The sequence below is a fragment of the Scomber japonicus genome, chromosome 13, assembly GCF_027409825.1.
Source record: "Scomber japonicus isolate fScoJap1 chromosome 13, fScoJap1.pri, whole genome shotgun sequence".
NCBI classification, from domain to species: Eukaryota; Metazoa; Chordata; class Actinopteri; order Scombriformes; family Scombridae; genus Scomber; species Scomber japonicus.
This window is the reverse complement of record NC_070590.1, coordinates 26,379,800-26,391,540: the sequence shown is the minus strand read 5'-3', so window position 1 is coordinate 26,391,540 and position 11,741 is coordinate 26,379,800. Positions and strand designations below refer to the sequence as shown.

General features: G+C 41.0%; 1 protein-coding gene across 3 annotated transcripts in view; it reads left to right on the top strand.

Moving 5' to 3' along the window:
* Positions 1-202: 202 nt before the first annotated feature.
* dscama (Down syndrome cell adhesion molecule a) overlaps positions 203-11,741 on the top strand; it is a 74,789-nt gene continuing 63,250 nt past the window's right edge. For all 3 annotated transcript variants that reach the window (XM_053331169.1, XM_053331170.1, XM_053331168.1), the window contains exon 1: positions 203-323. In XM_053331169.1, the coding sequence (XP_053187144.1) occupies positions 218-323 (106 nt within the window). In that variant the 5' untranslated portion in view covers positions 203-217. The remainder of the gene's footprint in view (positions 324-11,741) is intronic.

The window sequence follows — 11,741 nt, the reverse complement described above, 5'->3', positions numbered from 1 at the left end:
CTACTATTGCACAGTGGAGAACCCCTCAGGGAGAATCAGGAGCCAAGATGTCCACATTAAGGCGGGTTAGTTTGTCTTCTCATGAATGTCTACAGAAGCTTATCTAGCAGTCGCATTTTTCCATCTTGTACTCAACACACCTCTTTGTCCTTTCTTCCTCCTCTTCTTCCCAGTCCTACGAGAGCCCTACACTGTTCGGGTGGAGGACCAGAAAGCCATGAGAGGCAATGTGGTGGTCTTCAAGTGCATTATCCCTGCCTCAGTGGAGGCCTACATCACCGTTGTGTCCTGGGAGAAAGACACAATGTCAATCAACGCTGAAAGTAAGTCATGGCGTCTGACTCCTCTACAGCAGCTACTGCATCGTGTCTGAAAGTTGCAAGTCTGAGAGAACTTTAGTGTAGTTTGATATCTGGCAATTAACACGTGACAGCAGAGGTGTGTGTGTGTGTGTTCTCAGTTAACTGTGTGAAACTTCTGACATGAACCAACACAAGGGGCTGCCTTGTACTGTACTAGCCAGCCAGTCCTGCTTTGTGTGCATGTGTGTGTATGTGTGTGTGTGTGTATCCATGTCTGTCTGACCCAATGACAGTGAGGTCCCGCTCCTCTTCCTCTGCCAGTCTTCCACGAGAGCGCAGGCTGCCAGCCGTGTCACTTAGTCTCAGTGTATTGACCCATTTCTCTGGCTGATAGGAAGCACTGCGGCGCTCCGATCATTCAAATCACTTAAATGGAACACTCGCCTGCGTGATTGTTTCCCAGCCCTGGGGGGCAAATTCACTTTATGTGGGGCATTTAGCAAACTCAATAGACAAGAGCTAATGTCATTTTGCTTTTTGGATGGAGGGCAAATACTGGATAGCCACTGTTTCTTTTTTTTCCTTTTATTGTTGACGTTTCACATTTGTCGGTCGAGGCGAAATCGGCCATGTTGAAATCTATAGCAATCTCTTAATTGTCCATAAATGGATTTGCCTCAAGCATGTTTTCAAATGCGGGCGAATACCAGGGTTATGTTGCTGTTACTGATGGAACGTACAGTGTACAATACATTTGTGTTCCGACTGCTGCATTGTTCAGTTGTTTAACGGCATGGCTGGAAGTTTAAAACAGGATATTTTGGCATTTGATCCTTACAGAGGAAAAAAAAAAGAAGTTTCTGCATCATCGACAAAAAAGTGTTTATCCTGCGCCGTAGGAATCCGTCCATGTGTAGCCGTCAGCCATGTAAACACTGTCAGAAAAATCATCCAGCCACCAATCCACTGCTCTTCTCCATGCTAAATAATGGATGACGGAAGCCTATGAATCCATGAGCAAATGGTCTTTATTCACGTCTCAGTGCACGCATCCTACTGACGCACCGTCCATTCCCCTCATCCTCTTGTACACACATTTTAAGTGCACTTTCTGTGTGTGTGTGTGTGTGTGTATCCATGTCTGCGTGTGTCTATATGCACACTAGCTGACATTTTTGCGCGAGATGGCTTAACCCCTCATCTCTATGACCAAGCTTCCAACATTTAAATTTTTCATGAATAAAAATAATATCAACACTTGGACTTAAAACAAAAAACTTTGTGAAATACAGCTTTTCGGTATCCAACATGAATAATTGACTTTGGCTTTTCAGTTTGGAAGGTGTAGCATGATGTGCAGCCTGTCAGACAGGCTCTGTGGAAGTCTCACTGGACGTAGACCATTTGGAGTTGTTGCAGGAGGGGCTAACAATGCACCACCTAAAGAAGCCCTGGTGTCCATTAGAAAAGAATAGAAAATTATGATGAAAAATGCATTCAGTCAGTGCAGTATAGCTGTCTGATATAGTGGTTATATAGTAGTCTGGTGCTTTAACAGAACCACTGCAGAAGAAGCTATTTCATACTCTACTATTAACTCCTCCATGTTAGTTTTACTGAGGAGATAGAGATAAAAAGGTAACATTTACTAATGAGGCAAGATATATTTTTACTGTATCAAGGACTTTTGTTGATTTGCTCAGGGAACAAGTTGTATTTGCCTGAGACAGATGCATTTTTCTCATTTCCACCCACTTAAAAAAACTCTCCTAATCTTAATTACTAGTTAACCCTCCTGTTATCTTCCTATCTCTGCTCCTCTTTTGTCCCCCTGGGTCAAAATTGACTCGGTCTGGTTTGACTGTTTATAAAGCAGAAGGTTTCAATTCTGTATTAGACCTTTTCAGCCCACTTCACTCCAACTTATTAGAACCATTTTTACACAAATTTTGGAATGATGGTAAATAGGCCTCATTTAAATACAACAACTTTTTGGGGTAACAAAAGCAGAAATTATGAAATATTTGAACTACATTGAAGATCAGTGGGAAATATGATGACTTAAATTTGATGATGGATTATCGCTGACTGAGTTGACACTGAAAGTGTTGTGGATTTAAGCAGTGACCTGTCTATCAGCTGTGACTATTGATTCACTATAAAAGCAGTTGTGTGCATCGTTACTCAACAATATAAAATGCAAACATGTATTTATCAGTGTGAGTATCAGAGGAAGGTGGGGGATGTATCAATTCCAAAGCGCCAAAATGTCCCAACTAAGAGGATTTCAGTTATTGTTTAGAGAGGGGAGCCAATCAGGATGAAGTCTGATTGTAATGGGTTTACTGGTTTACTATGATTATGCATACAATGGAGGAAAATCTGTCATTGAATAATAATGTTTATGAAGAAAGCCCATCACCAAGGGAGATGCTGCAACTTAATGCAACTTATTACAGTTCTTAATATTACAATATTCTTATTAGTATGATATCAATTTGTTGTCATTATAAATTCACAAACCTGCTGTTTTCTCTCCTTGTTCTTCACATTCACATCTGTTAGAATGTCAACTTTGAATGTAAACGTCTGAAATGGTGGTTTTTTGGAGTTCTTGACCATTTAGAAATGATTAGTAATAATTAATACAACATTTTTTTTAGATGTCTGGTAAGGATCTTTAAAGGTACATTATACAGGATTTTCCAAAAAAACAAAACAACAAACCCACAAGATATAGACTCAAAAAGAATCCCTCCCAATCATCACTTATGACCGACTAGAAGTGTGTCTACAAGAACCGTGCCTTCTGATTGTATTTTATTATTTTCTTATTATTTTGCTGTGTTCAGGACGTTTCTGGGCGTCAATCTTTGATCAGTAGATGTGAAGCCTCTAGCCAATAACAGTACGCACAATGTGAAATCGGGACTTGTAGCATAGTGATCAGGTTACATCGTTGTCTCCATCAAAAAATCCAGTAATGTGATAATTTCCTGCAGGGGTTGTGCAGAGGTGTGGGTGTGTTTATCTGTGCTGCAGAATGTAACCGACGTCAAACAATCACAAAATAAAATACATTATTTTGTGACTTTGTTCTCACTAGTTTCTCTTGCTCTCTTGATCCGGGGGAGGAGGGGCCAACTCTGAATGCTGTATCTGTTTACAAACACTGACTGACCAAATCCTGCATAGTGTACCTTTAATTAAACTCTGCATCCAGCTGCTGCTTCCTGTTTGACCAGCAGAGTATCCTTGTCAAGATGCCAAACAGTAATCAGAAGTCAAGGCCTAGAAGAAGAGGATTTAAGAGATGAGTAAGGAATGAAATGAAAGAAGTAGAGATGATGGTTTTTCCATTTAATTCAGTATGAAAACTGACACAGTATTTTGAAATTTGTGAGCAATGTAATTTGTGGTAATGCAGTTAAATGCTTAGAGTGATTTGCCATTGTGGTGCACTCATGTGGTTGTGGTGAAATCTAAGACTTGTTTAACAGCTGATGTATGATTGGCTTTTTGCATCTTGATCAAACAGTGAAAGCTATATATACAGTATGTAATATTAAGAGAATGTGTTGGTGGAAACTCTTACAGCTGTTTCATGATGTGTGTAATCTGCCAGAACTGTTTTGAAATGGCTCGTGTTGGAAATGTTGGAAAGTAGAGGAGGAAGTGGGTGTGTGTAGGTGTTGGTGAAGGGTCCTGTTGTCTGGTGGATGTCCTAAATTACTAATGGCTGACTATGCTTTTGAAAACACAGTAGCAAATAGAAGCCCCTATCAAAATAAAAGTCTAAATGATTATCACTTGTGCAAAAAAACGTAAAAGAATCATTTAAATTCGAGAGGAAACGTGACACCTTTTTTTTGGATGGTACCTTAGTGGACTCACGTGTGTACCCTCCTGTAGGGGTTTGCTTTTTAAGGATGTGTTGTGATGGACTGTGGCTGGCTGCGGCTGTGTTGCTGTGTTGCTGTGTTGCTGTGCAGGGCCATTCCCCCAGGTGCAGCCTGTGCTGCAGTCACTGAGGAGGCCTTGTAGTCATTTGCCTCGGCCCAATGCTGCCTGCTCTGCATTCAGCAGCAGTAGGGCCGAGAGGGGGCCGACCCCCCAGCACTACTGCAGAGACTCACACACACACACACGCGCAGACACGGGGGTTCTTTTCATTCAGCACACGAGCTAAGCACAAGGGCCGTCGGCCATCACACAGATTCTCTTTGCTCTGCCTAGCCCTCCCTCATCTCTCATGCGCCTCAATCTATTTCTTTTTTTCTCTCTTTTCACTCTCTTTCTATCACCTTCTCATTCACACACATATGAACTATCAAACAGGTAGACACGCCTTCAACATCTTAACGTCATATTTCCTCCTCAACACTGAAAATAAACACTTAAAAAACTAATATCTCTATATTGAGTATGACTTAATGCTGCTGGGTTAGGCAGCATGTAAACACAGCTGTTTACAGATATTACAGATTGCTCTCCTCTCACACTTTCTGGTCTGGCCATTTGCTGAGCCATCTTGCACATTTCACAGTTTCTTTCATGTTTGTTGACATTTGGGATGCGCGTCGCAGTTCTTTCCGCAGCCAGCCTCCATCCCTGCAGCCCCGTTGCCGAGAGGGAGAAGAGCCAGCCGCACTATGTCGGTTTAATTGGCTGTGTATAATGGGCCTTTGAAGTAAATATCAAGAGTTACTATCAAAAGGCTGCTGGACGTTATCATGCGTTTCCACAGTGCCCACTGTTTCTCCTCCGCTCCTCCTCCTCCTCCTCCTCCTCCTCCTTTCTCCTCCTCCATTTCAAGGCAGCTACAAAGTAGGGCTGGTATGGAGGCGTGTGAATGTGTGTGAGTCTCAGGTTGCTTACTTGTGTGTTTAAACTCCTCATTGTCACTTTAGATACAGTCTCATCAAGCCACAGATGTCCTTGGTGGCAGGTTTGGTCACATTGTGTTAAAAATGTTGTCTTTTTCAATGTGTCATTAACATTTGATAGAAGTAAATTCATCTCATATATGTCACTTTAAATTCTTTGCCATCCTGCATCAAAGCTTGTGTATTTTTAGAGAGATGGTGACTTTGCTGGATTACTGCTGCACACATATTTATCTAGAGCACTGCTTCTCAAACTTTTTTGGGTACTAGACCCCCTGCATACTTTGAGCATTTGAAGGAAAGCCTGCTGTATTGTAATACAAATGCATAAAACAGCAAATGTATGCACTATCAACATGATCCTCTTTATACTGCCTCTTTTTCTCTCTGTCTTGCTTTTCTTCTCCTATGGACCAGAGTGTGTTTGACCGCTGTCTGTCTGAAACGGACTGCTGTTTGTTTAGTTTTTGTCATTTCTGCTCATTTCTAATAATAGAGTGAAAAACAGTTCTTTTTCTTCTTCTTTTTGGTGTGTGTGTGTGTGTGTGTGTGTGTGTGTGTGTGTGTGTGTGTGTGTGTGTGTGTGTTTGTAGTTACACACACAGGTTTGTGTTTTTGTGCCATGCCTTCAGAGACTGTTGATGCACAGACAGGGAAAAAAATCATACTGAATCTTAACTGTGGGTTATGAAAAAAAAAGTCTGAGGGTGAAACGCTAGAGGGCTTTTAATTTGAAACGGATGCAGGAAGTGTTGAGTATGTATTAATAGCATAGTATAGTAACTTTAACAGGGCAAACAGGGGTGGACCAAAACAAGGCTTCATACTTAAATATGAGCAGTTATAGGTAATAGTATACTTGTACTTAGATGTCATTAGAAACAAAGGCCTGCTTCAAATAAAGGTCTGATACCTTCTGCAGTTAAAGAAAAAGTCATTATTTATATATACCATATGTTTGTAAAGCATATAAGATTTTGTTTAAATATACATGTTATTATTTTAAGGGTCCCTTGCAATTATAGCACCGACCACCAATGGTCCAGGGTACCACGGCTTTAGAAACAATGGTTTAGATGGTAGAATGGAAGTCAATCATTTGCTATATATACTGTGTGTTGTAGCCTACAGGTAGTGTGCTATAATGAACGTGTTTTATTGGCAGTAGCCTTGCAGCTCACTCGCTGTCAGTTTTGCCCTTTTTCTTAGAGCACTATGTAGGAAGCGCAGCCATTGGTGCAGCACAACCTTGAGCTAGGGGCTGGGGTGGGTGTGTAATGGTTTTACTGGTCCCTGTGTGATGGGGATGTAGAGAAGAGAAGGAGGGGCGGGGAAGAGAGAGAGAAAGAGGATAAGTAACTCTCTCCCTCTCCATCCCTGCTGCGCTCTGTCGACAGGCAGGGTTGGGACTCTGACGTGTGACAGGCTGGATGTAGAGTCTTTTTTTTCCAGCATTCGTCATTCTGTCTGCCCATGATTGGCTGGAGTATTGTTATTCACACAGAAAAATGGGTCAGGTGGCCTGTGGAGAAAAGGAGTGTTTGTATGGACGGATGGATGGATGGACGGATGGCACAAACACGCACACACGCCCACATCCACACTCATACCTACACATGCATCCCACACAGAGCAGGATTATACTCTGCAGCAGAGCAGCGCTGGCAGATAAATAACAGATAAATGAAAATAAATCCAGGTTGTGTGGTGAGCTGGTCTCTCTCGTGTTGAATTCACTGTGTCCTCTCTCACAAGCCGCGAGCTGGTTCTTTCCTCACACCCAGTGGCAGGAGCTTAGCGAGATAAATAAAGGGTTGCACTGAAGGAGGGAGGGGAAAAAAAGGGAAAAAAATCAATACCTGTGTGCATGAATCTGGCTGCAGCTGCCACAAAGCATTATGGGAACATGAAGGGTAGATGCACTTGGGCTGGGCAGCATGCAGTCAGCATGCTAAGACATAAGGCTGAAGAAAGCAGAAACACAGAAACAAACTGAGCTCAATGAAAGCATCTTACTTTAAAAAAATGTGATGGTAGCAATCAGTATAGATAAATAATATGTTATATAGTAAGTCCTGAGCAATATTGCAGTTTTGGGGCTGATGCCGAGACCGATATTAGGGAATTAAAACATTTGAATATATCAGCTGAGAATCTTATATATACAGAAGATATATAAACACACTTTTTTTTCATCTGTGCTTACACATAATAAAATTAATTTTCATAAAATGATATCAGTACACTGAAATGGTAAACTTTACTGGGAATTTAATATGTATTCATTAAACTTGAATTTAAAAAAAGGATTAAATATACATAATATGCAGCGTGTATATCTTTAAAAAAAATGATGGGCACATATTGGAAAGCATAAACAGAGCCTGACTGATATATCAGTCTGCTGATCTTGACCTATCACAGATATATCAGTGAATATATTGACTGATATGTGTGTGATATGCAGCGTTTTATGTATATTTGATCCTTTCACTTAATTCAAGTTTCTACATTTTTTTTGTTTGTTTTATACAGGTCCGTTTGTTTTATAGATAATTCTAATTATTACATTTCTAGAGAAGTTTACTGTTTTAGTGCATTGATGTCATTTTATACGATAAAGTTTATTGTTAAACAGTAAAATATCATACTGTACCTTCATTACATTTGAGGAATCATGTGTTTATCTGTATATTCTGTGCATATAAGATTATCGGCCAATATATAGATATCAGAATTTTTTTTTCACTCCCTAATATCGGTATCGGCCCCAAAAATCTAGTATTGGTCAGGCTCTAATACCGATATATCTATGATAGGCTAATATCAGCCCCAAATATGGGTTGATCAATATATCGGTCAGGCTCTAGTAGATATTGTAGATATTTTAACATAATATCATGCTTTTTGGAAACTTGGGCAGCTGCAATAACAGTGAAGCCTGATGGAGTAAAAACTTTGTAAGATAAGGTAAGAAAGCATGAACATTTTATTTGCATACTCACTTCAAAATAAAGTGCTTTGCAAAAGGACATAAAATCAAGAAAATGTGTGGATCAGTGTAATAAAACAAATAAGACACAATTAAATGTAGCGCTGTGTTGTGACTACATTTGGAGCACATGTGTGAATATAAGTGAGTTAATTATATAAAGCAGATAAAAAGCATTACTGTGTACTCTGTGTTAGAGTCTAGGCTGCTATCAGGATTACATCACAGACCCTATGATGCAGTGTAACATGTTCTGCATGCTCTGTTACATCATTATAGGTGGAAAACATGAGTGTATGTGCTTCTAATAGCATGCTTATTGATGTGTTACGATGGTGTCGAGAGTGTCCGGCCACACTGTGAAATATTACCATTAGATTATGCTCTGTGTGCTCACTGTATCTCTCTCCACACATTGCTGCTCCAAGTCATAGCCTGAGACTGACAGAGATATTAATTAAATTGGCTGATGCCCTTTCTCTTGCTTTACTGCACTGGAGCTGCAACCATCATACTCCCACCTCCGTACTGTGCTGTTTGCTCACCAATAATCGCAATTTGTTCTTTATTAAACTCTCGGGGTTAGCAATTAAGGTGTGAGCTGGAGGTGGTGTGTGTGTGTGTGTGTGTGTGTGTGTGGGCACGCATGCGTATATTTGAGCTCAGGCAGGAGGAGAAGGAGGAGGAGGAGGAGGAGGAGGAGGAGGGTCGGGGGAGAGATACTAAACACTCCTTAATCTTTGATAAACAGTGAGGTCTCCTTTGTGCCGCTGCAGTTTGGCACATCTTCTCCAGGCTGCTCAAGCTCTGTGCCGGCCTAGCTCGTGGCTGCTGCTGCTGCTGCTGCTGCTGCCTCCGCGGCTCCCAGGACCTGGATGGTAGCCAGGTCATGCGTGGCTCCCTGCCAAGATACAGATTAGCTATAAGCGCAACATGAGCTAATCGTGGAAGGAGCCACCAATTAATTGGCACTTAGACGTTCTGTCGGCTGTATGGATTTGGAGGCTTGGACGTTATCAGCAGATCAAAGTGATTGGCATGGATATCACCGGTGCTTAGATATATAAATATTCATGTGTCACATATTGAGGGAGAAAAAGATTTGCTGTGTGTGTGTGTGCATGTATAGAGGCGGTGAAGCACAAGCCTGAAAGTTGGATGTTAAACTGCTCAGAGGGCCTGTGTGTGTGTGTGTGTGTTTTTTTTTTTTTTTTGGAGGGATAGTCCACACTTCCTGTCTAGGTGAGAGGAAGGAGGATGATATAGATGATGCATTCAGGCCTAAACATCTGAGGGAACACAAGGTGACATAATGGAAGTTACAGATTTGGTGCAGAAATGTCATTTGTCATTATGGGGCAGTGATTTTCAGACATTTAAGCCATCCTGTTCTATGTGAGCACATCAGAGAGAGAACCACAAAAAAAAGAAAGAAAGAATTGAAATCAGTGGAGAACAGCTAGATGAGTGTCAGCTCTGGAGGAACGTTTGCCCGCTGAGCTCTGTATGAGCTTACCCTCCATCAGCAATTAAAAAAAAAGAGAGAGGTGATCCCCTCCTCTTCATCTCATCCACGTTCACCCTGCTCTACTTTGATGTCAGTGAAAAATTCAAAAGAAAACTAAACAAAATATGACGGGGCGACAAAGACCGCTTGAAATCTCAGCATCTAAGGAGGTACCTGCAGAGAGGTTGCTTATAAACGCCTGTGTGTGTGTTAGAGAGACAGAGAGGAAGAGGGGAAAAAAGTATTGGTGTGTAGGAGGAGGGATAGGGTGGTGGTGGTGGGGGGGAGGGGTTGGCTGTGAATGGTTGCTCTTATCGCGTGCATGCAGCTGCTGCAGTGTCTTTGAGAGACAGAGGGGCTGTCCATGCATGCCACTCACTCTGCCTATTCACAGCCCCCCTCCCTCCCTACATCCCTCTCTCTCTCTCTCTCACTCTCTTTCTATCTCCGTCTGTGCTGCATTCTCTGTCAAGGAAGTGAGCACAAAAAAAAAAAAAAGAGAGAGAAGGGGGGTGAAGGAAAAAAAAATCATGAGTTGAGCTTTAATGCAGACTCATGGTGTGCCGGCCCCTCGCTTTCACATCCTGCTGGTGATTCTTATACCGAAGGACAGGCAAGAAATGAAATGTCATTGGACATCAGCGCATCGCCCTGACTGATGTGTGATTGTTCGCACCGATGTTTCACCGGTGTCCCCCTTTGTTGACATGGACATTTTGAACGTTTCAATAAATCATAGTGTTGAATGCTTCAGAGGGCCTCCAATGTGCTTTTTGTGCTTTTATCAAACGATCCAGAGATTTTAATTCTGTCATGCAGCACACAGTTAAATCTGTGACATTTCTCAATTATTTGTCTCATAAAACTCACTATCACTGTTTTCCAAAGCCCAAGATAATGTCCTGTCTCCTGTTGTCCCGAGCAACAATCTGCAACCTAAATATATTCAGATTACTATCACACAATACAAAAGAAACAATATATTTACATTTGAAATGATGAAATAAAAAATTTGAGCTTTTATTTTCTTTAAAAAAATCGAAATCGAACTCCAAATGATTATGAGATTGTCAAAATAGTTGAGTTGATGACTCCTTAAATAGTTGACAGCCAATCAATGAATGGACTATAGCTTTAATCACCTTGCTTGCTTGAATGAGGGATGCATTTCAAAAGGATTGGATGTGTAGATTTTGGCACACATGTGAACACAGAGGTGTCAAAAGTCAGTCAGAAGGTAACAGCAATGAGCCCCCCCCCCAAGATGACCCACCATGGGAAATCACCTTGATAGATGGACATCTCTGGCAGTGAGGGGAAGTGATACCCCCTCCCTCCCCAAGCAATGTATGCTCCATGCAGAGTGCACTCTGGGATTTGTACTCCCCCACCACCACCCTTGCCCCTCCTCCTCCTCCTCCTCCTCCCTCACCCATCTTTGCCCAGGTGCCCTGTCATGTATCGCTACAGTCCCGCAGCAGTATTTTTCAAGCTGTGATATGTAACCTTGAGTCTGATGGAGGAGCGAGGAGCAGATGGTGAGAGAGGATGATTAAGAATCAGTTTGGTGGGGAAGATCTGGGAAGGCTGGATAAAGACACTTCATGTGTTTATTCAAGGTGCTTTTCAACAGAGACTTTTGTTTGTTTGTTACCTAACATTATTCCATTGTTTCACTATTCATTTAGCAACTGGGAAATCATTTTTAAAAAAAGATGTTTTGCGTCCATTACATTCATTAAGCATAGTCAATTAAACTCTAATTTATAATTAGATAGGCTATTAAGATTTTTACATTTAGATAAATAACATTTAAAACTAACAAAATAAAAGTGTTGTTATAATTTCGACAAATATATTACAAAAAATATGAGAAGCAAATTTATTACATATTCAAGGCCCCAAAAATGCCAGAGCTGCAAATGTTAAGATATCCAAAAAATTAGTATTAATTTGATTTCTTCACATAAATATAAACCAAAAAACATAAAGCTAATATTATTTTAAGAATGCATTAAATCATTTCAGTTTTTATTAAATAAAATGAAACATTA